This window comes from Microcaecilia unicolor, chromosome 8, assembly GCF_901765095.1.
Source record: "Microcaecilia unicolor chromosome 8, aMicUni1.1, whole genome shotgun sequence".
NCBI lineage: Eukaryota > Metazoa > Chordata > Amphibia > Gymnophiona > Siphonopidae > Microcaecilia > Microcaecilia unicolor.
In genome coordinates, this window is record NC_044038.1 from 191,937,445 (window position 1) to 191,957,515 (window position 20,071).

The window sequence follows — 20,071 nt, forward strand, 5'->3', positions numbered from 1 at the left end:
TCTGTTTTGCAAGGCCTACCCTACTGGCCCTACTTAAATGCCTCAATTCTGCAATGCATCAATACCTTACATCACATTATATATTCCTTTATTTCCTTGTCCCTTTTTGTATCTGTCTTCTCTAACCTTACCTAACCTTTATTTTAAATTGTATTTGTTTAACATCTACCGGACTTGGCGATCGCCTTTATGGTATTATGTAAGCCACATTGAGCTTGCTAATGGGTGGGAAAATGTGGGATATAAATGTTACAAATAAATAAATAAATCTAAATCCCTTATCCCTGCACCATTGTCTCAACCACACATTGAGACTTCGGTGTTCTGCCTGCCTTTGGGGTCCTGCACGTTTATTCTGACGTATTGGGACTAAAACAGGTACCTGCTGGCCCTCATAAAACTCTCTATTTCGGGCCTTACGATCATACCAGGTCTTTTGTTTAGTTTGGGCTACCTGCAAGTTATCTCTGACAAAGCCCATAAGGTCTTCTAATTTTTGCCGCATATTGACTACATATTCAGTTACAGAGGTGTCAACTTTCCCCTCCCAATGTTCTCTTATTAGGTCAAGGGGCCCTCTCACCCTCCAGCCATAAAGCAGCTTGAATGGTATCAATATTAAAACTAACTAAACATTTGTTTACTACCTGAGTAGTACCTGGGGACTTTAGGAAATATAGCTGTTTACAGGTTATAAAATAATAACTATATGTAGGGCCTCAGTGAAGAGATCTCTTCGTCTCCCTGTCTGAGACTAAAGATTACTTCACAGCTTAGGCGAGAAAAAGCTGTCACTTCTGTAACAGATTTACAAAAAAAAGACAGTCACCATCTTCTGGCCAAACAAGGAAAATGCACTAGGTAACAAGTATGTCATACTTTCACATAAGAAGTTCCCTGTTTCGTCATAGTAGTACTTTGTAGTAGTACTGTTTCTACTGAAAAGAAAAACAAATATTTCCTGTGATTCTTGTGAATTGGGTATGTGTATACAGGTGTCTTCTGATATCTAATTATTTATTTATTCTTATATCAAGACATTATCCAAAAACTAGCTTTAGTTCATTGTGGCTTACAATTAACAATAGAATTACAATAACAGAGATTTTTAACTTTGGTGTCTAAAACACATTCTTAGAAAATTACTTTAAAATAGGTTTTTAACGAATTTGTAGATAATTACTAATGCCTCTTACTTCTTGGGAATAGATTCCATCATTGGACCACTGGTACTGAAATCTGCTGTGTGGACAGACTTATAAACCACATTTTTGCAACTAGGGAGACGAAATAGCAATACCACTTGTTCTTGGTCCTGCATTTCTAGTTGATAGTTCAGTTAAGTCCAACATATAACCTGGTGCCATTCCAAACAGTATTTTGAAGATTAGAGTACTCATTTTAAACATTATTGTGGCCTGATTGGAAGGCAATGTAGTACAAGAAGTAATGGGCATACCCTTTCATACTCTGATATCTTGTTCTGAGGCTGTCGGCAACATCTTGCGTACAAATTCTTTGCTTCCACATATACTACATTACAATAGTCCAACTGAGATAGAACCAATGTTTGTACTAATAATCAAAAATATTATTTAGAGAAATAATATCTGATCTGCTTTAATTTCCATAGAGGGGAATTTTTGATACACATCCAAGTTGGACTTTGGACGTTTTGTGCTAAATGTCCCAAATCCAAATAGGAAATACAGCCATTTTTGAAACAGCAAAAGTCTGGGGGGGGTTTTTCCCCCAAAATGGCCACATGCAAGATGTTTTTTTTTGTGCTCTGTGCATTTTGTTTTTGGTCCATTATAAAAAAAAAAAAGGTCCAAGTGAAAAATGCACAAAATCAAGCCACTGGTATGTAGGAGGAGCCAACATTCTTAGTAGACTGGCCATACAAACATCCCAGCAGAGCAGTGGGGCACCCTAGGGGGCACTTCAGTGGACTTCACATAAAAGCTCCCAGGTGCACATCTCATCGTTGCTCCCTTATATTATGAGCCCTCCAAAACCCACCAAACACCTACTGTACCCAACTGTATACCACTACAATAGCCCTCAGGGCTGCAGGTGTCACCTATATGTGGGTACAGTAGGTGTTTGGTGGGTTTTGGAGGGCTCACACATTCCATCACAAGTGTAACAGTTAGAGTGGATTATTGGCCTGGGTCCCTTTCTCCACACAGTGCACTGCATCGACCACTAGGCTACTCCAGGGACCTGCTTGCTGCTCTAATAGGACTGGCTATAACATTTGAGGCTGTCATAAAGGCTGGTATGTATTGTTTCTTTTAGATGTTTGGGGGGTGGGAGGGGGTCAGTGACCACTGGGGGGAGTAAGGGGGGGTTCATTTTTTTATTCCTCCAATGGTCATCTAGTAATTTGGGGCACTTTTTTGTGGCTTAGTCATTATTAAAACAGGTGTAGCTCAAAACATCTTAGTTTTAATCCTAGACATTTTTGTTTTGTTCTATTATGACTGAAAAAGTCCAGGTCATGTAACAAGATCTTTTGTTGAAATAATAAGACAGTTTCTTATATAAAGACTTCAGCTGTTCAATATTGTTATCTTCCAAACTGTCCAAGGTGTTATAGTCATCTTTGATCATATCCATGATTTGCTTGACTTTTTCACTGAAAAGATTTTCTTCGTTGCATGGTGACACGTTCAGCCACAGTAATGAGTAGAAATCACTATAGCAACCCCTCTTACTGCCGTATAAAGTCATGCACGGCTCGTATATTTTTTGAACATTCTTCAAATTCTGATAATAATGGAGAGAATGTGCTTCTATCTTTTTCAGTTAGTGATGCCACTGAAGAATTGAGCTATTCTTAGATTACTCCTAAGCCTGTTCCCTCTTAACTTCATTGTATGCTCCCTCATTGCAGAGTTTTACTTCAGTTGCAAAAGGCTCACTTCCTGTACATTAATGCCCTTGAGATATTTAAATGTCTCTATCATACACAATTTATACATAAATTGTGTGTAATGAAATTGGTGTACAGCAATTCTGGCATTAAGCATGTATTTTGGTAAGTCTGTTTCCCCTACTAAATTCTTTTGTATGCAAACAACACTAGTGCTCAAAGTGAACTCATATTGCCCAACCAAGGGTAAAATGTGTTCTTGCCATCACAGCACCGTGGGACCTCTGCTCAATCAGTCACTTTTCATTCAGTGAGACCTAATAAATTGCTCACAATTCCATGTCCAAATTTCAAAATATTAACACATCTGAATTTGGTTCTTCACGGTGAGTTATTCCAAATCTTCAAGTCCCTTGTTGGGTTCACTTCATACCCAAACTCCACCAGTGAATATTCCGTGCAAAGTGCGGACTGCAACAATAAAATCCACCAAAACCAATTAGCCTTCGCTTTCCAAGCATCATCAGGAGAATAAGACTGCAAATCACACAATTTCTCAAATTAATCATACCAATTGTAAACTGAGACAAATTGTAATCTTAATTTTTATAACTCACGTTTCTGTAAATACCTGTAGTATCTATATATTTCAAAATCAGGTTCATGGCTATTCTTGAAGGGGCCTTTCTTGCCAATCTCTCCTCACTGTCTCGATGAAAACACCAATGCATGCGCTGTTCCCCAATCATTTTTAAATACGCATTATGACACAATTGTTCCTGATTGGTTAACTCTCCTTCCCAGTCTATATGATTAAACACTCTATTTCTTTATTCAGTTTATCCCTTGGGCTATACCATTTCCCACATGTATATAAATCTTATCCCACCCCGTTGCAGACTAATTTATAGTAAAACTACAAACCACAAATCTGACTCTTGATGGCCAAATCTGACACTTGGTGGCCAAATTGATGCCAGTGTTCCGCTAACAGCGTTTCCATCCTGTTTGCCCGAAGATTACTCAAATGCTAAGCAATGCACTGCTTGATTTTGAGCTTAGTTTGACCAATATACTACAATCTGTGGGGACATTGTTTTGCATATATATCTTGTTGGGAGTTACAATCCGTGTCCATTTGTAAAACAAATGCTCTCCCTGTATTTGGATTAACTGTTACTGTTAACATAGTACTACCTGCGCTTGAAGGAGGGCCTTCACCTCCTGTATGAGGAGTGATATGTCAGGATCTGGTTTGGCGGTGTAGCATGGTGGTTTGCTTGGTGGGGTGTTTTGGAACCAGATGTGGTAACCTCACTTGATAATGTTCAGGTGGTGATCTGGGACCAGTCACTCACAAAGTATCTGATGCAGCCAGGATGTGTTGGCATTGGTGGGCAGTCAAAGGCCCTGGTTCTTTTGGGACTGGTGGATTGTCTTTGTTGCCCCTGTCGTTCGGCCGTCTTTTTTGAGGGTAGGGGTTGTTATCTTGATTCGGCCAGTGGCGGTTGTTCTGTTGCCATCTTGGGGCTGTGGAGAAGCGTCATGAGGGAGTGGGTGGTTTTCGAGTGTAGCCCCTCTGATGTCATCTAGAGTGTGTGGCGCTTTCCAGTCCGTAAGTGGCAAGAGTTTGTAGTGTCATGAACTTGTCCTTGATATCATCAACTGTTTCCTTGACCTGGTCTCCAAAAAGGTTCTCGTACATGCAGGGGGCATCCACCAAAGGTTCGGGTCCTCATGGATGGCTGATGTGTGGAGTTAGGTGAGGTGGTGGGCAGAGATAGATGTACCCACAATGCGGGCAGATGTTTCAAAGGTGTCAAGTGTCAATCTGAAGAGGTGTTTGCTGCATTCCTCCAAATCATGGTTGAGGGGTGAGAGGAGTTCCTGGACCACCTTGGTGGTGGACAGGATGCTATCCTTGACCTTGTTTAGTATGGTTTTGTGGTATAGGAGCATCTGGAACTGGTGGGCAGCAATGTGGGAGCTAAGCATAGTGCTCTGGAAGGTCCTCTTCCTGACGGAGTCCAGTGTCTTGGAATCCTTCCCCTGTGGTGCAGAGGAGCTGGTACAGGAGGTTCTGTGCCTCTTGAAAGCCGAGGTGATGACAATCGACTTGTGAGGTAATTGGCTCTTGTCGAATCCTGGCATGGAGTTCACCTGGTATTTCAGTTCCAGTCTTTTGGACGTTGGCATCCCCATGAAAGGGATGCGCTATATCCTGTCTTTGCAGTCCAGGAGCATCTTGTGCACCAGCACTGCAGTTGAGTGTTTGGCTGCGTTCAGGCATTGGAGAGTCCTTGCTGCCCATTGGATTGTTCTGTCTTGTCTGTGGGAAGGTTGAGTTGGATAGCGAGTTTCTGGAGGAATTTAGGGTAAGCTAGATCCTCTGTTTGTGGCTTGGAGGGTTGTTCATTGAGAATCCCCGGGAAAGTGCTGGGTGGTGCCTGCAGTGAGGCGGGTGGTGTTGTGGGTGGTGAGTAGTCTGAGTTGTAGGCCCCAAGGGAGCTGGTGTCAGAGTCACTGCAGATTTCTTCGTGATGTCCTTGGGGCAGTGCACCCTTGACTGTGTTGTGTTTCTTGGGGCAGGTTGTGGCAGAGCTTGCTGTTGGGCAAGGAATTGTGCGAGCAGCTGAAGTAGCTGTTGGTTTTGCTGCTCTGCGCTGGTGTGGGTTGTAGCTGATGGCAGCGGTCTATCTCAGTGTGAGGGGCCACATCCCACTGAGTCACAGGTGTGGGATAAGGAGCAAGATGGGTGTTTGGAGTCCTGGCCAACGGGTTGCTTCTTGGGAGGTGGTGAGGCTGAGGAGTTGCTGGGAGAGGAGTACCTGAGTCTGCGGTGGTGGTGCTCCAAGCTGCAGGACTCCCTTCGGTGTCTCTGGTGTCTGGAAGTTGAGTGGGAGGAGGATGTGCTTTTCTCTCCTGAATGGGCTCCTATGGGAATGATGCCCCTTGTGGCTCCTCTTGTCATGTCTGTGTCTCCTGGAAGGGCAGTTGCAGTAGTGGCCAGGCTGATAGCGAGGCCCAGGGGCAGAGTGGAGAGAATTGCCTGTGCCCCAGATGGCTCGTGGCTGCTTCCTTGATTCGGGGGGGGGGGGGGGGGGGGGGGGGGAGGAGCAAGGTTCAAGTTGTGGTCCAGTGGGGGCAGGACCCGGATCACTGCTCCATGGTAGTGCAGTGGAGGACTGCAGCCCATGTTGTAAGTCCTGGTGTGGGTCGGGGTGTCATGCCGACGTCAGGGACGTGGTCAGGAACCCCAGACCACCCTTCTGCTTCAGATGTTCTCTGAGGGTGCAGCGTCTATGCTTGCATGCGGAGTCATGCGGGCACAGTGCAAGCAGGGCTGGTCCTCATGAATCAGCCCCAAGCGTGCTATGTTTTTTGCAGAAGCCCAGGCACGTCTTGAATTCTGCCTTCTCCTTTTCGGGCATGATGGATTTCTTTTCTTCTGGGAAAAAACAATAAATAAGTTTAGTGGAGAGCTGTTAGCAATCCGACCATTGGGAATAGCGGAAACTGTAAACTAGGGGAAGGAAGGGGAAGTACCTGGACTTACCTAGCTGGAGGGGTGGGGGTTTTAAAGAAATCTTTGAGCTTTTGGAGAGCACTTCCGTCCAATGGGAGCCATCAGATGACATCACCTATATGTGGCTGATGCATCCTGCTTGTCTTATGAGAGTTTTGCTCCAGACAAAGACTTTGGTATGGACTGTGTTACTGGATTAGAATATAATTCTGATGCTTTGCTAGTTCAGCCTACTGGGTTTCCCAGCCCTGGCCCTAACCCTCAACCAACGAACGTGTGGGCCCCCCCCCCCCCCCATCCCTAATGCTCAGGGTATATACTAGACAGCTGCCTAGCTACAACAAGGGCGTTACAAATCCAACCATTTCTTTGTTATGGGACCCCTTTTTTTTCTCTGTTTTTTTGAATCGCAGTGTAGCCTAAGACCAGTAAGAGGGTATGTCTATTCAAACAGGGAAAAAAGGCCAAGTAGCTGTGAATGAAAACTCATAGTAGTTCTTGTCCATTTGCAGTGCAAATATAAAGGAGCAAATAAAAAATAAGATCCTAAAAGATGATAATCTGCAAAGAAACTAGGTTTCTAATGACACAGATGCATTTCCTAATAATAAGCCATCTATCTAATAGAATCTTCCTCCTTTCTCTGTAGATTTGGGCCCAGAAAAAATCCACTTGGAGCCAAGAGGAACACAGAAGCCATTAAACGAGTCAACATGGGAACAAGAAGTAGCTTGCCATGAGACAGCAGCCAAGACACTGAGAGCAACCCCTCCTCTCTCACCTCTAACACCCCCAGACCACCCACAGGTAAAGAGATCCCCATGCATCCAGCTCCACATACTCCATTTTGAGAACCTTTATGTACTGATTCTTGTTTTGTGCTAGATGGGCTGGACATGTACTCTTTGCACATACATTAACAAGCCCACGCGTCCCGGATGTATGATGTGCTGCTCAGAGAGACCTGTTACATACAGCGTGCCAGACCAATATCAGCCTGATGAGGAGGAACTAGAGAGGCTTCGGGGCGAGGAGACTGCTGTGCAGCAGTATGAGAAGGTAGGAGAGGTTGCAGTAGACCGATAGCTGAGCTGTAACTAGGAATGGAAATGTAAGCGTGAGTCAGCAGTAGATAAAACACCAGGAAGGTGCTAATACGGAGTGGGAGGAAGAGAGAGCTGGAGATCAGAGTGGAGGGACATGAAGTGGAGGACACTTTTTCCAGTTCTGGTTGAGAGAAACAGGATGGGGTAAGCAGGTCTGTAACCAAGACAGGATGAAAACCACCAGCTACCTACAAGGTGGAAGCAGAGGGAATCAATTGCCCTCAGCCTGTGATAACTCCCAAATTCTGTCATTAATGCATTTGAACGGGTTCTATGCAGGGATGTGAGGGTCAGGTAATATTTCTACATTTGCTAAATCCTATGCCTGAACTCTTCCTCTGGCACCCACACAATAGAAAAGTATTGAGAGAAGTAGCTGATAATTAGAGAGTTATGAATTCTGCTCAGGTACGGTCTCTCTTTTTTACACGTGTAAAAGAAACAGAATGAGACTGCATGGTTCATATCCTCAGCCCAAATCCTGTGTCACTACACCAGCAAGGCAAAGCCAGAGAGCAGTGGTAAATGATATGAACACCAAAGTAATGATCAACTCAATCTGTAATTCAAAGCACTGTTAACAAAATACGCACGTGCTAACTGCCTACTAGACAATTGCCCCAATTACATGATGAAAAATCCACCAGACTGGTTCATTGACTGCCTCACTGAACACATAGAATACATGTTCTCGAATGGTCACTTCCCTCCTGATAAGGGTAATATCATACTAATTCCAGTCCCCAAAAATGCCACTAAAAAGATCAGTGAACTCACAAATTGTAGATCAGTGGCTTCAATACCATTACTGACCAAAACGATGGAGGACCTAGTAGCACAACAACTAAAGGAATATCTGACACACGTCTCAATCCTTTACAACTCACAATCAGGTTTCAGACCAATACACAGCACTGAAACAGTCATAACTATGCTGATAACAACATTCAGAAGATTGATGAGCCAAGGTCAGAAAATTGTTACTACAATTTGACATGTTGAGTGCCTTTGATGTAGTAGACCACACACTAATGACCTCTGACAACATGGGAATTAGTGGGGCAGTGGCAGCCTGGTTTAACAGATTAAGAACTAGGTCATACCTAGTAAAGATGTCCAACCAATTCTCAGCCTCTTGGATCTTGGAATGTGGGGTGCCACAAGGCTCTCCAATATCACCGATATTATTTAACATTGTGATGGCCCCACTCAGCAAGAAACTGTATAAAATGGGATCCAATCCATTTATATACACTAATGTTACTATTTATATACCTTTTAATAAAAATATCACAGAGATATCAGACATAGTAACATAGTAGATGACGGCAGAAAAAAGACCTGCACAGTCCATCCAGTCTGCCCAACAAGATAAACTCATATGTTTATCCTTACCTTGATTTGTACCTGCCGTTTTCAGGGCATAGACCGTACAAGTCTGCCCAGCAGTATTTCCCGCCTCCCAACCACCAGTCCCGCCTCCCATCACCGGCTCTGGCACAGACCGTATAAGTCTGCCCTCCACTATCCTTACCTCCCAACCACCAACCCCATCTTCCCCCACCTGCTCCACCACCCAATTTTGGCTAAGCTGCTGAGGATCCAATCCTACTGCACAGGATTCCTTTATGCATATCCCATCCCACGCATGTTTGAATTCCATTAACGTTTTCATCTCCACCACCTCCCGCGGGAGGGCATTCCAAGCGTCCACCACCCTCTCTGTGAAAAAATACTTCCTGACATCTTTCCTGAGTCTGCCCCCCTTCAATCTCATTTCATGTCCTCTTGTTCTACCGCCTTCCCATCTCCGGAAAAGATTTGTTTGCGGATTAATACCTTTCAAATATTTGAACGTCTGTATCATATCACCCCTGTTCCTCCTTTCCTCCAGGGTATACATGTTCAGGTCAGCAAGTCTCTCTTCATATGTCTTGGAACGCAAATCCCATACCATTCTCGTAGCTTTTCTTTGCACCGCTTCCATTTTTTTAACATCCTTCGCAAGGTACGGCCTCCAAAACTGAACACAATACTCCAGGTGGGGCCTCACCAACGACTTGTACAGGGGCATCAACACTTCCTTTCTTCTGCTGATCACACCTCTCTCTATACAGCCTAGCAACCTTCTCGCTACGGCCACCGCCTTGTCACACTGTTTTGTCGCCTTCAGATCCTCGGATACTATCACCCCAAGATCCCTCTCCCCCTCAGTACCTATCAGACTCTCACTGCCTAACACATAAGTCTCTCGTGGGTTTCTACTCCCTAAATGCATCACTTTGCATTTCTTCGCATTGAATTTTAATTGCCAAACCTTAGACCATTCTTCTAGCTTCCTCAGATCCTTTTTCATGCTTTCCACTCCTTCCCGGGTGTCCACTCTGTTGCAAATCTTAGTATCATCCGCAAATAGGCAAACTTTACCTTCTAACCCTTCGGCAATGTCACTCACAAATATATTGAACAGAATCGGCCCCAGCACCAATCCCTGAGGCACTCCACTACTCACCTTTCTCTCCTCTGAGCGAACTCCATTTACCACCACCCTCTGGCGTCTGTCCGTCAACCAGTTCCTAATCCAGTTCACCACTTCGGGACCTATCTTCAGCCCATCGAGTTTATTTAAGAGCCTCCTGTGGGGTACCGTGTCAAAAGCTTTGCTAAAATCTAAGTAGATTACGTCTATAGCACATCAATGATTCAATTCTCCAGTTACCCAATCAAAGAATTCAATGAGATTCGTTTGGCACGATTTCCCTTTGGTAAAACCATGTTGTCTCGGATCTTGCAACTTATTGGCTTCCAGGAAATTCACTATCCTTTCCTTCAGCATCGCTTCCATTACTTTTCCAATAACCGAAGTGAGGCTTACCGGCCTGTAGTTTCCAGCTTCTTCCCTATCACCACTTTTGTGAAGAGGGACCACCTCCGTCGTTTTCCAATCCCTCGGAACCTCTCCCATCTCCAAGGATTTATTAAACAAATCTTTAAGAGAACCCGCCAGAACCTCTCTGAGCTCCCTCAATATTCTGGGGTGGATCCCGTCCGGGCCCATGGCTTTGTCCACCTTTAGCTTTCCAAGTTCTTGATACAATCTGTCCTTGACTGGGAGCCAGTGTAACACTGCATATCAATCTTGCTGCTATGTTTTGTATGGTCTGTAAAACTGGACTGGACCTCTTGGAAAACTGGGCCACAACTTTCAAACTTAAACTAAACAGAGACAAAACCAAATTCCTAGTTCTATCTAGCCCACACAATCCAATGTCTGACCAAAACTTCACATGTGACCAAAAAACATACCAAATCAAATCACAAAAATACTAGGAGTCATTCTTGACAAATACCTATCTCTTGAAAATCAAGCAGTCACATCAAAGAGCTTCAAAAAGACATAGAAACTGAGAAGTATCAAAGACTACTTCCCCAGACAATCTTTCTGTCTAATAGTACAACAATCGATGATATTGTCCCAACTAGATTATTACAATGCAGCATATGTAGGGTGCACAGAAAACATACTAAAATTGTTACAGACCATACAAAACATAGCAGCAAGATTGATATGCAGTGTTACACTGGCTCCCAGTCAAGGACAGATTGGGGTTTTTTTTTAACTAGTATTCTTATTTTCAAAATACTATTAGTATGTCTCCTGATTACATGCTAGACTTGATCGAATTATCACCGAGAAATGCAAGTCCAGAAACCAGAGGCTACTTACTACTCCATCTACCCAACTGTAGAAACATAAACTAACAAATCCATCTATATGGCTGGATTCAGTTATCTGGGTTCTACATGGTGGAATTCAGTTCCCAAGGCCATAAGAAGCATTACCGAATACCTTCAGCTCAGAAAAGATTTAAAAATCTACCTTTTCAAGATATTTTATGACTAACTATATATGATACAAATGCTGTATACTGATTGTAACTGTAAAACAATACTGTAACTTCTCCTAACTGATAACTGTAAGCCACATTGAACTGAAAATTGTGGGATATAAGAATGAATGAATAAATAAATAAATAAATAAACAACCACTCTCTCTCTCTTATTACCAGCTTTTTTTCTACAGGTAATAATACTTCACTTGTCATCCCATCTCTGCTTCTCGCACCATTTAACAACCTTAAGAGAGTGGGACATGATCATCCCTCACTCTCTCTTCTTGCCTGTGAACTGCTTCCCTTCCGCTCTGTTACTCTTTTTCTCCTGGCCTGTGCACTGCTCCCCCTCCATAGAAACATAAAGGCAGAGAAAGACAATATGGCCTATCCAGTCTGCCCATCCATGCCATCTCTGTTACTCTCTCTCTCCTGGCCTGTGCACTGCTCCCCCTCCATAGAAACATAAAGGCAGTAAAGACAATATGACCTATCCAGTCTGCCCATCCATGCCATCTACTTTCCCTTTGATTCCTTTAGAGATCCTATGTACTTGTCCCAAGTTTTCTTTAATTCAGATACAGCTTTCTGCTCCATCATCTCCACCGGGGGAGGGGGTCATTCCACAAATTCACCACCCTTTCCCTGAAGAAGTATTTATTCAGTCTGCTTCTGAGTCTATCCGCTTTCACCTTCATCCTATGCCCCCTCATTCCAGAGCTTCCTTTCAATTCAGACTTGCCACATAGGTATTTAAATGTCTCTATCATATCTCCCCTCTTCCGCCTTTCTTTCAAAGTATACATAATGAGATCTTTGTCTGTCCCCATACGCCTTATGATGAAGACCACTGACCATTTTAGTAGCCATCCTCTGTATCAACTTGACCCTGTCTATATCTTTTTGAAGGTGCATTCTCCAGAATTGTACAAAACATTCTAAATGAAATCTCACCAGTCTTATACCAGGGCATTATCACCTCCTTTTTCCTACCAGCCATTATTCTCCCTATGCACCCAAGCATCTTTCTAGCTTTCGCTGTCTCTCAGGTTTTGCAGCTGAAATACATAACTCTTCATTTTTATAGCATTAAATCTTAGCTGCCAAATTCCAGACCATTCTTCAAGCTTCACTAGGTCCTTTCTCATTCATCCACACCATAGGGGTGTCTACCCTATTGCAGATTTTGGTATCATCTGTAAAGAGGCAAATCTTACTGGACAGCCCTTCAGCAATATTGCATACAAAAATGTTTAAAAGAACCAGCCCAAGAATCATAGTAATATAGTAGATGGCAGATAAAGACCTGTATGGTCCATCCAGTCTGCCCAACAAGATAAACTCATAATATACAGCCCTACAAAGGGGGAAGAATGTGGGTGAACTTGTCAAACATCAGTTTTCTTGTAGGAATATGTCCAATGATATTGGTCATGGAAGTTGTGGCACATGTCAATGGTGCCCTTTATCGATAGCAGGCAATAGCTGGATATCCCCCACGAATGAATATAAGATCAAAGCGCAACATAAAACTGATTGTAACACGAGAAATGTAGTTTACATCATTCAGTGTCCGTGTGATAAAATTTATGTCGGGAGAAGCAGTAGACCTATCAGAATCAGATTAAATGAACATAATCTCCTTTGATGTAAGAAAATGCCGCAACTGAGAGTATGCAAACAGCTCATTAGGCAGTATAGGAAATTGTTCCCGAAGAGAATCAAATGAAAGAAATCTGCCTTCATCAAACAACTGCCCCCAAGATACCAAACCCAAGGATCCCCAGCGAGAGAAAGGCCCCCGAGGGACACCAGGAGAAAAGAGGGGATTATTTGCTATCGGCGACAGCTTAGACCACACCGCTTCCGGCCCATCAAACAGTCCATCCCAGTAATAAAATGTGGAAGAGATCGATGGGCACAAATCTGTACCCGAAGACCTATGTTTACGTGGAAACCAATCTATTACTCAGGAACTTATATGCAATACCATAACGTATTTTTCTCTACCATGTATGTACGCACCTTGATGCAGTACCACTTTAACCCTATGTCGAATAAGATCTCTCTACAATTGATGACATAACATAAGTTACAGTCCAATCCATCACGCAGGAACCTATATGCAATACCATAATGTATTCTTTTACCATGTATATACGCACTTGAATGCAATATCATTTGTAATTCTGTTAACCAGAAATGGCAATCGCCACTACGGCAAATGTAAGCCACATTGAGCCTGCAAATTGGTGGGAAAATGTGGGATACAAATGCTACAAATAATAATAATAATAGCCTGGAGCGGACAAGAGCCCACCTCAGCTTGCTCCAGCTTCACCTATAACTTATGCAGAAGATCTTGATACCACTCAAATGCCGCTCTCACTTGAGCCGCCTTGTAATACCACACAACATTAGGAACCCCAAGACCCCCCTTCCTCCTATCTTTGTACAACAAGGCTCTAGGCAACTTAGGTCGCTTATTGGCCCAAATAAATCGAACCAATTTGTCCTGCACACCCGCCAGGAAGCCCCTAGGTACCCTAATTGGAAGAACTTGAAAGAGGTACATCAAATGCGGCAGTACATTCATCTTCAATACCGCAATTCTCCCCAACCAAGACAAATCAGTCAGATCCCACTTCTCTAAATCCCTATAAATAGCCTTCAAAAGGGGTGGATAGTTAGCAGAGAACAACTCAGATATATTATGAGCAATCCTAACCCCCAAATAAGTTATACCGTTCATTACCCATTTAAATGAAAAAGACTGCTGGAGCGATTCCAAAACCGGACAGGAGATACCAATCGCTAGGGCCTCTGACTTACTCACATTTAATTTAAACCCTGAGACATCTGAATATAATGACAAAGCCTTCATCAGGGTAGGTAGTGAAATCAATGGTCTTGTCAAAGAAAGAAGCACATCATCCACAAACAGCGCCAACTTATATTCCCTGGTATCCACCTGGATACCTGTTATATTAGGATCCGATCTAATATATATCGCAAGAGGCTCCATAACGAGCACAAATAAAAGTGGCGAAAGGGGGCAGCCCTGACTTGTCCCCCGAGACAACAAAAACATCTGCGAATTGCCTCCATTCACTCTCACACACACCCTAGGTGTTGTATACAGGGCTCTAATCCATCTACAAAACCCAGACCGAATTCCAAAACAATCCAAAATTTGAAACATAAAAGGCCAATGAACCCTGTCAAAAGCCTTCTTGGCATCCAACCCCAACAGACAAAGAGGGAGGTTCCGCTTCTTTGTGATATGGATCAAATTAACCATTCGACGAACATTGTCCATTGCCTGCCTATAAGGAATAAACCCCGTTTGGTCTGGATGGATCAACTGAGGCAAAACTCATGCAAGACGGTTGGCTAAAACTTTTGCTAAAATTTTGATATCAGAATTTAATATAGAGATAGGACAATATGAAGCGCACTCATTCGCATCCTTCCCCGGTGTTATGATTCTGCCAGTTTGGCTGAGGGGGAAGGGGGGACGTCTCTTCTGATTGGCTGCCAGGGTTTGTGCTGACGTCAGGGGATAGTACTTTAGCCTGCAGCTGAAGAGTTCCTCTGCTTTTGCGTTACTTACACTTGGTGGTAACTGGAAAGCCTGATAGTTTTCTCTCAGAACGTGCTCTGGGTTCTGACAGGGATCTGTGTTTGTGTTAGAGTTTTCTTTTCCTTCCCTCTTTCCCTCTGGGTTAGCTGCTGCTGTGTGTGTGTGCATAGCTCTGTAATCAGGGTCAGCTGCTCGTTTATTTAGTGGGGGCTGGGCATTACTCAGCCTCTGGGGCTCTGGGCTGAGTGAGAGCGTTCTCCTTTGTTTGTTTTAAGGATTTCTCTTCCCAGTGTCCCGGCCTGCTGGCTCAGTGAGTTTAACCCTTTGTGTACTGTGTGTATTGTGTTCCTGCCTCTGCCAGTGTGTTTGTTCTATCGGCCCTGCTCCCTCTCGGGAAGGGAAGCGTTCTCTCTGATTGTTTGCTGTTTTATGGAACTCTCTGCTGGCTCTACAAGCTTAACCCTTTGTGTTCTGTGTGCCTCTGTCTACAGTGGGTTTGAGGCAAAGGCTTTCTGCCTTCCTTTTGTGTCTGGTTCCTCTGGCTTCTGCCTGGGGCTTCCTACCCTGGTGGTGGTGGGGAGTTGCTGTGTTAGTTCCCCTGTCCTGCACTAGTCCCCTGGGTGGGCGTGGCCCGCTCTGGTCCTTTGTTTCTCCCTCTGCCCTATTGCTGGTGTTCAGCGCATGTCTGGCATCTTGGGGTTCCCGGGGGGCCCTCTGGGTTCTTTCACCCCTCCCTGTGTGTGTCTGGGTTCCCATTCGGCCGTGAGGCCCGCACGAGTGGCTCTGTTTGTGTGGGTTCCGGTTCGGCCGCGAGGCCCGCCTGTATGCCTATTTTCCTTCTTCCTGAGGGACCGTGGGGAGGGGTAGCTTAGGGGTATTGTGTAGCTGGGGTGTGTGGTGGTGGATCGGTCTCCCCTTGGCCTGGGTCGGCGCTCTGCTGGCCTCGGCCAGGGCCCAAGGGCTCACGACCAATCCAACGGATTACACCCGGCTTAGGAATCACCGCTATCCAAGCTTCCATCATAGAGGAGGAAAATTCACCCCCCACTAAGATCTCATTTTTAATCTCTGTCAGAATGGGAGCCAATTCACCCCTAAATGCTTTGTAGAAATCATTGGGTAACCCATCCAGACCAGGAGACTTCCCCGTTGGCAAGGCCTTGATCATCTTTGCAACCTCCTCCACAGAAACCCGGGCTTCTAAAGCTTCCCTCTGCTCAGCCGTAAGTGTAGGAAAAGAACATGCCTCGCCTCAAGAAATTTACGTGTCGCTACAGGGTTAGGCTGTGTGTCTGAGGTATACTTTGGTAAAAAGACTGAAACCTCTCCCTTATCTGCCAGGCCTAGGCAGCCTATTTCCCTCACTGCCTCGAATTTTAAGAATAGTCCTACATCAACCCTGGACTGCCTCAATTTAACTGCCAAAGCCCTACTTGGTTTATTACTAAAAACAAAATGTGAGTGCTTCTGCTGATCCTGGAAAAACTTTAACTGGTCTGAGTATATCTGGTCCAAATTCAACCGGAGCCCCTGAATTTCCTTCAAAGTTGTTACAAAATGAGAGATTTTATGTCTTTCTGACAAAAAATTCAGTTGCGATAAACACTGAGCAACCTCAGCCTTTCGCTGTCTTGCCCTAAAACTAGCCTCTTGAAGGAAATACCCCTTCGAGACTGCCTTTAGAGCATCCCAAACCACTCCCAAAGAGGGGCCCGAATCAACATTGTGCTCTAGATATTCATGCAAAGTCTTTCTATAGCCAGCTAAGATTTCCTCATCCTTCAAAAAAAGAGATGTTCAAAGACCACCGTTTTTCTCTCTCCTCCCCCACTAACGATGGGAGGCCAACCCAAACTGGTGCATGATCCGACAGGGTTAGCATACCTATATCTGAAGTCCATCCAGCGTGTATTAATGAGACATCCATAAAGATGTAGTCAATCCGAGAGTAAGTATCATGAGGGTGTGCGTAAAACGAATAGTCCCTGGCCCCTGGGTGAGAGACACGCCACACATCTGACAAACCAAGATCTCTTACAAACTGATTCAATGCTTGAGAAAGCGTGACATCTACCCTGGTGAGCTGATCTGACCTGTCCAGCACTGGATGCTGAGTAGCGTTAGTTCCCCCCTATAATAAATTTACGCGGGGGACAAGAAGAAAAATGCCCCACCAATTTAGTAAAAAAAAATCTTCTGCGCTTCATTAGGAGCATATACAGAGGCCAATGTTACAGCCAGATCTCCCAATAAGACACTCAGGAGCAAAAAATGCCCCTCCCTATCACGCTTCACCCTCACCACCTGAAACTGCAGCGAAGAATGAAGCAATATGGCCACCCCCCGTTTCTTAGACCCATCTTGGGCAGACGCACAGAAAACAGATGCATATTGAGGATGTGTTAAAAACTTTTTGTGCTCTCTTCTCAAATGCGTTTCCTGGAGAAATACCACCTGCGGATGAAAATGAGTTAATTTCTTAAATACTTTTTGGCGCTTTTGTGGCGAGTTAAGGCCTTTCACATTATAGGACAAAAATTTCAGGTCACTGGTTATGTCAGACCTCTAATAGAAAAACTCATGTCCCTCACTGCACACTCAGTGAGCCCCCTGATACCACAGCCCCCCCCCCCCACCTACCCCTACCCTCCCTTCCCCCCTGTACCCCCCAGGGATCTTTCACCACCAGGCACAGTTCCCACCCTAAAATTACCCACTCCCCCTCCAACTCCGCCTGGGTACTATGAGAAAAGTGCATCACCCAAACCCTAACACCACTAAATCCTAGCACCCGGCACCCCCCCCCCCCACCTTGCACATTTGTACCCCCTTCCCACCATACACCCACTACACAATCTTCCCCCAATTCCCCCCACATGCATCCAAAATAACACATATTGACCTCCAATTAAGGAATAAACAGCTGCCCAAACAAATCTAATGGACATTAATAACGTCTTCAACTGTAATTAAATACTGGCCCAACTGAATGCTCAAGTGGCTGCCCTGACTTTCTTGGCTTTCCCCTCCACTCTCTTCCACCTCTGCAGCTTGGCTCTCGCACTCATATTTGGGTCTGCAGCCACCGGTACTTGTGTGGAGGTCACTCCTGCGTCCTGCAGTATCTTCCACACTTCCTCTATAGTACGGATACGGTGCCTCTTACCCCTTGCTGTGAAGCAAAGCGCAAAGGGAAAGGCCCACCTATATGGGATTTTCTGCTGGTTTAAGACCTCTAGCGCAGGTTTCTTTGCCCGCCTCTGAGTAAATTGAGACAAGTCCTGAAAAACTGTTATCCGGGCTTCATTGTATTCCACCGATGACATCTGACGCGCCTTTTGCAAAATTTGTTCCTTCACTGGAAAAGCAGCAAAGCGCACTATAATGTCTCGTGGCCTATTATCAGCGGGTTTAGCAAACACCCGATGTGCTCTCTCAATCTCCATTTCTTCTGACCCCAGCAATTTCCCACATATCACTTTGACAATTGTAGGGACATCTTCCTTGTCTCCCAGCTCAGGCACACCCCTCAGGCGGAGGTTCTTCCTTCTCCCCTGATTCTCCAGATCATCCAGTTTGTATTGTAAATCCTCATAGGCTGTGGTGAGCTTGTTAAGGTGTGATTCAGCACTACTCATTTGCTCATCGTGCCCCTCCACACGTGTCTCCAACTCCTCTACCCGACCTCCCAGCTCATGGAGATCCACACTCAGAGCGTCCATTCTTTCTAATATCTCTTCTTTAGAGGATTTAATATCCTCCCTGATGTCCACCAGCGTTTTTACCAGTTCTTTGGAGAAGCTCTGTGCCTGCACTGCGGATCCAACCTCCGCCAACGACATTGCGGAATCGGAGTTGGATCGTGGAGGAGAAGCATGGTGGCGCAGAGTCTTTGCCAGCGACTTGGCGGGCTGTCTCGTATTGTCCTTCTTTGCCACCAACATCCCCCTGGCTCACACAGCTAAATCTAATCAGGGAACCAGTGGCAATCTCTAGGAAGGAAGAAAGCAGCTCTTCGAAGCTAATGCAGGCAGATGCAGCTATTAAAATGTGGGGAAGTAATGGAGCCAGAGAATTAAGCAGCCATTAGGTAGCGTGATGTCACTTCCTCCCTTGGTCTTTTTTTTTTTTTTTTACCTGACTGGGCTGTAAAAGAACTCCACTGAGCTCACAAAAGGCCAGGCAGTCCTCCAGGATTGCCCTTTTAGGCACCAGACAGATTCTGTGACCAATCACAGCTGAGCCGATTGGTAGCTTGCCTCAGCCATGTAGAGAGAATATTGGGGGGGGGGGTGCGGGGGAATGCACTCCTTGCTACGGCGCAGCAGCAGTTGTTTTGCAGAAGGAGCCCCGAAATTAAGTACCGCATATGGTGCATGGTACTCCCGTCTGCCCTAAGACACCTCTGTGAGATTGCCACTGCGCACTGGGGTGCCGCGGCGGACAGTTTGGGAAATGCTGGTTTATAGATTACATTTAATATACCACTCTACATTATTATAATGTCAAAGTTACTATTAAAAAAGAAAAAAGGAACTACAATAAAACAGGAAAGTCCATTCAACTCAGACCATTCGTTCTAACAAGGTACTACTCTGATAAAAACATTCACCCCCCCCCCCCCCGCCCCACAAGCATGCAGCCAGAAATGCCACCTTAAATAAGCTTTTAAAAGATGCAGCGATATGCTCACAAGAATACAAGAACCTTATTCCAGAGATCCGGTGCCACCACATAAAAAGCCCTCATACGTGTAACAACCAATCGTGCCTCCATAACCCCCGGTACTACCAAACATAAGGTTTCTGAGGAACGCAACTCTCTCCCTGGTATATAAAGATTTTACTGATGCGCCAGGGGCAATGGCACCTGTTCATAATATGCCTTGTGCATCAAAACCAGTAATTTAAATTGTATTTAAAAATTGTAAATAATTGCATGTTCCCTCTAAATGATTAATTACTCTGATCTCTTATCTTCTCAGACTGTTTTACACAGTCTGAGTACTAACTAGCTCCATAATCAGAAGGACACCCGGGATTCAGTGGATTTAAAGACATAGTTTATTAGCAGCTTACCAAAGGC

At 44.7% G+C, this 20,071-nt stretch overlaps 1 protein-coding gene across 1 annotated transcript in view; it reads left to right on the forward strand.

Annotated features, from left to right (window-relative positions):
* Positions 1-20,071, forward strand: part of RBCK1 (RANBP2-type and C3HC4-type zinc finger containing 1) — a 164,343-nt gene that overhangs the window by 86,773 nt on the left and 57,499 nt on the right. The window contains 2 exon segments of the mRNA XM_030212878.1: positions 7,054-7,211; positions 7,290-7,463. Of these exon segments, the coding sequence (XP_030068738.1) occupies positions 7,054-7,211; positions 7,290-7,463 (332 nt within the window).